This window comes from Octopus bimaculoides, chromosome 5 (assembly GCF_001194135.2).
Source record: "Octopus bimaculoides isolate UCB-OBI-ISO-001 chromosome 5, ASM119413v2, whole genome shotgun sequence".
Classification (NCBI taxonomy): domain Eukaryota; kingdom Metazoa; phylum Mollusca; class Cephalopoda; order Octopoda; family Octopodidae; genus Octopus; species Octopus bimaculoides.
Window position 1 is genome coordinate 26,443,748 of NC_068985.1, and position 5,183 is coordinate 26,448,930.

A 5,183-nucleotide genomic window follows, 5' to 3' on the forward strand; every position below is an offset into this window, starting at 1 on the left:
ATTATTTGAACAAACGACTATAAACAAGTTGTCTGAAAATTAAGATACATGTGAACGCTCTCGTTCACACATATCACCAATTATCTTGGTGTATATGAAATGGTATGTATCCATATATAGAAGTATTTTGTAAGAAATCATTACTATTGAAACCAAAGCTAGCGAGTTGGCTGAATCGCCAGCACGCCGGGCAAAATGCTTAGCGGCATTTCGTCCGTCTTTAAGTTTTGGGTTCAAATTTCGCCGAGGTCGACTTTGCTATTTATCCTTTCGGGGTCGATAAAATAAGTACCAGTTGAGCACTGGGGTCAATGTAATCGACTTAGCCCATCCCCCGCGAAATAGCTGGCACTGGGCCAAAATTTGAAATTATTATTATTATTATTATTATCATTCTTAGTAGGATTTATGTGAGTAGCGGGATATACTACCTGTAACCTTAGGTATCCACTAGCTTTCAACAGTCTTTCAAGTGCTTAGAACCCTCCTGATAATCTTTCCTGTCCCTGAGAGGCAAATGTTCTGTAGAAGCTCTACAGGATATTCTATTCCGATCTTCTTCAACCATTTGTCTATATATTTGCCTACAGTTCCCAATGTACCAATTATTACAGGTACAACTTTTACAGTTACCATATTCCAAATTATTATTATTACCTCCGCCTTCGCTAAGGTGGAAATATTGTTTTCAGTCGTGTTTGTTTGTTTGTCAGTGGACAAGATATCTCAAGAACCGCTGGATGAATTCGAATGAAACTTTCAGGGATGTTTGGCCTCGTGACTGGCACGAACTGATTAGAGACAGAAGAAGTAAAGACGAAGGAAAACAGAACGAAAGCGACAAAGGAGGGAGTGATGGGTTTGTCAGCCCCAAAAGGAGAATAAAGGCAAAATCAAGAGAACACTCGCAAGGACCAGCAGCAGAAACAGAGAGGACTCCCCCAAAAGGCAGGGAGCCGCCTAAACTCAAGCATACGTATACAGTAGAGACGGAACCAAGAGGGAAAGAATTTAGACATAAGACATTCTTGATCTTCTACGTAAAGAGTGTGGAGGTGGTAAGGAGAATATCCAAGTGGAAGGGATTAGTAAAGGTAAAGCTACTTAGGGAGAAATTCAAGGAGAATGAACGGTGTGTTTTACTGAATGACGAAAGATACGAAGTATTCATGGATTCATATCGTGAACTGGTAACAATGATTGACGGGCTGGTGTTGTACGATACCCTGCCGCCCGTGGTGGAATATGAAGAGTTGAGAAATTTTAGACAAAGATATAATGTATGATATGAACAATATAAAAAAAAATTGATGAAGATGTGAACTTTTTGTTTAAAAAAAGGGGGAAAAAAGAGATAAAAACTGTCCAAAATAATGTCTAAATGTAACCACTCGACTTCGGGGGTCGAGTGGGTGAGCATTGCGCCTCATTTTTATCCTTTTCATAATTTCATTCGATTCTTTTTATTTTTTCTTCCTTGCTCGATTTCTTTTTGTATTTTTATTTCCCAGATTATATGTTTTGTATTGTCTTTGTAATGTGTAACCTCTATGTTTGGCTCCTTGTGGGCAATAAAAAAAATCAAAGACGTTGTTGTTGCCTTGGCGGAAGTTTGCGCTCTCTGAGTGCTCTTATTATTATTATTATTATTACGACTACAAGTCAGGTAGCAAACTGATAAAATTGCTAGCACGCCAGGCAAGATACTTAGCGCTATTTAATCTCTCTTTATGTTCTGAGTTCAAATGCCGTCGAAACAGACTTTACCTTCATTCTTTCGGAGTCAATAGAGAAAGTACCAGTCGAATACCGGAGTCGATGTAATCGGCTAGCCCTACCACAACCCAAATTTCAAGCTTTTTGCCTATAATAAAAAGAATAATTATTAAAGCCATTTCTAGAAAAGTGTTCATATATGTCAGTTCTTCCTTCTCTTTTGTGAAGATGACAGCTTTGTAAATAAGAAATTAATTACAATTACACCCTTCTTCAGTGATGTTTTATCCTTTACTTGTTCCAGTCGTTTGACTGTGGTCATGCTGGGGCACCGCCCGAAGGGTTTTTAGTCGAATGAATCGACCACTTATTCTATCGGTTCTTTTGCCGAACCGCTGTTTACGAGGACGTTAACAAACCGACACCAATTTTCAAGCAGTGGTAGGGGACGAACACAAAGGCACACATCTATCTATCTATCTATCTATCTATCTATCTATCTATCTATCTATCTATCTATCTCCTTTCAGTTTCTGTCTACCAAATCCACCCACAAGACTCTGGTCGGTCCAGAGTTATAGTAGAAGACATTTGCCCAAGTTGCCACACAGTGAGATTGAACCCGGGACTATGTGGTTGGGTAAAACTTCTTACCTCACAGCCCCGCCTGAGAATAATCACTATCTTAATTATCAAGTTTGGTAAAAAAAAAAAAGAAAGAAAAAAAAAAGCAAATAGAAAAAGCGGGACAACTCTCGAAATTTTAACTGATTAAAATTAAATTTCGCCACTTGTTCATATGTCAAAAAAATAAACGTTGGTACTATATTTGATAAAGCGTATCTGCTTTTCTAAACAGGATGGACGAAATCATTTTTAATTCAGGCACAACAATTGCCAAATTTCGTTTTCCATCTTTCCCTTTTACAAACTTTATATATCTAGGCATTGCTGACTTTTTTTTTGTGTGTGTGTACATATCATAGTTGGAGAAGCTGGCCTTCTTACGCGTCGGCCTACTCAAAAGTAACTCTTACCACACTTGTAATGTGATTCTATCAGGAGCAGTCAGTGAAACACAGTCGTCACTTTAGGAAGAAGAAAGTGAGAAAGAGAGCATGCGGAAAAAAGTTATTTTCTCTTCTCATGCTGCTGCTAACACCATTTATTTCAAATTTATATGAATATACAAGCTAGCTAGTGTTTTGCTTATAGTTAAATATATTGTCAGACGCATATTTATATTCTTCCTCGTCTAAGTCTGTATTCCGTCTTTGCCTTTAATTTTTTTTTTTTCTGTACACGTGTCCCACTCTTGGCTCTGCTATCGTTACAATCACCTGAATCAGCAGAATAATTCTTAGCTTGTCTCCATCGGAACTCATCTGCGATTTTTAGATACTTTGTTGTTTCACCACCGAAATTCTTCGAACAACTTTCATAAATGATTTGTTGGTGATGTAAATTTTTAATAGGCTGTTTACTAGAATACTTTTTGAAACTTATATATATTTTTATACAGAAGGATTTATATTTATATAACATGGCGTTAAGGGGACTTATTCTGGGCTTCTGCCTGGTGAATATTGCACAAATATTAGCAATTGAACCATCATCAGATACATACGATGAAATGTACAGCAGGGCAAGGGATGCTTACAGGAGTCAAAGCTGGCCTGAATGTGTGAAACAAATCAATGATGCTTTGAAAGATTATAAATTCTATCGAAGTACTTTAATTACTTGTCGGCGTGAATGTCGAGGAAATGTGATAAATGAAAATGAAACTTCAGTTACCCCGGAATTGGAGAATATGATACCGTTTTTCTTCAAGATTATCAAAGTATCGAACTGTGTTCGAATTTGTAAACAAAAGAACATGCCTAACAGGCCTGATGTAGCTGTTCACTTAGATGTCGAAGACGATTTCGAGATGCGAATGCCTTACGATTATTTACAGTTCTGTCATTATAAGGTAAGTCCGAATACTTTTTTTCCCTTACATGAATGAACTGCATATTTGAAATACCCCTTTATATCGATCTAACCCCTTAAAATTAGGTTAAACCTGAAACGTTCTCTAATACATTGGCGTTACAGACTTCGTGGGCCTTTTATGTTCGAATGACATTTAATTTGTTTCCTATTATAATTACACTGAGTGTAAACCCTAAGCCCCTTTCTCTGATGAAAGTTTTAATAGTTATTTGTATTTCCATTAACTATAGTGGATGGCTACTAACTTAATGGTGAAACTTTTATCTGATAAACAACTAATCAACAATCAAGATGAGATACAAATTAAACTTTGTTTGGGACAAGTTGACATTTCTTACTCAGTGTTTCTCCCTCGTAATACAAGAAGCCTGAAATGTAGTTAAAGTAATGTTTAGAGGAGAAATAATAAGATGTGACTATGAATGTGACACAAACAAATCTGAAGAATTTTCCTTCGGTGACACTTACTGCATCGATGATACTTAAATATTAAAACTTCTAGAAAGTTTTTGCTTACTTTGACAATTCTAATTGATGGATGTGACTGACAGCGAGTATGTTTACATGTAAAGAATTTTGTAATCGTGTTCTACCGTAATTATACATATTCTTAAAGCTGATGATATGTCACATTTTTATAAAACGTTTCTAAAATAAATCCACAACTTCTATGATGCTTGTTGGAAGGAGCACAAACTTTTAGATTTCCTCATCTTGCTAAAATTCTTCAAAGTTCCGCGAATTGAGTTTCTGGCGCTTCGGTACAACTGCAGGCCGACACGTTACATCTATATAAAATCAACGATAATTAACCTTTCAAATGCAGAAACTTATTTTGTTATATAATAGTCATATTGAATTATTATTAGTCAATATATATATATATATATATATTGTATAATATGTAGGCCTATATTATTATACACACATAATGTTATATATAATATATTGCTTTATATATATTATATAAGCATTGAAAGTTTTGTTTTATATATATTATAGTTAAGAAGCCACATGAACGCGGCACCTTGAGCAAGTGTTTTATACTGTAGCCTCGGTCAATTAATGCTATATGAATGGATTTGATAGATAAAAGCTGAAAGAAGGCTGTCATGTACATGCATGCATACATACATGCATGAATATATACATATGCATGTGTGTGTATGTGTTTATGTATGCCTCCACAACAGCTTGGCAACCGGAATTGTTTTGTTTACGTCCCTGTAACTTAGTGGTTTGGGAAACGGCCGCGAGAAAATAAGCACCAGACTTAAAAATAAATTCTGGGGTCGAATTATTTAACTACACTTGCCTTGGTGGTGCCCCAACATGACCCCAGTCGTGTGACTGAAAAAAATGAAAGATAAAAAATAATTATGTATACATATGTCTGTCTGTCTGTCTGTCTGTCTGTGTATGTGTATATATAAGTATGTATACATGTATGTGTATGTATATATATATAT

At 35.8% G+C, this 5,183-nt stretch overlaps 1 protein-coding gene across 1 annotated transcript in view; it reads left to right on the plus strand.

Annotated features, from left to right (window-relative positions):
• The first annotated feature begins 2,695 nt into the window (after positions 1 to 2,695).
• LOC106883505 (prolyl 3-hydroxylase 1) overlaps positions 2,696 to 5,183 on the plus strand; it is a 167,770-nt gene continuing 165,282 nt past the window's right edge. Inside the window, exon 1 of the mRNA XM_052968028.1 lies at positions 2,696 to 3,691. Coding sequence (XP_052823988.1) covers positions 3,260 to 3,691 — 432 coding nt within the window. The 5' untranslated portion in view covers positions 2,696 to 3,259. The remainder of the gene's footprint in view (positions 3,692 to 5,183) is intronic.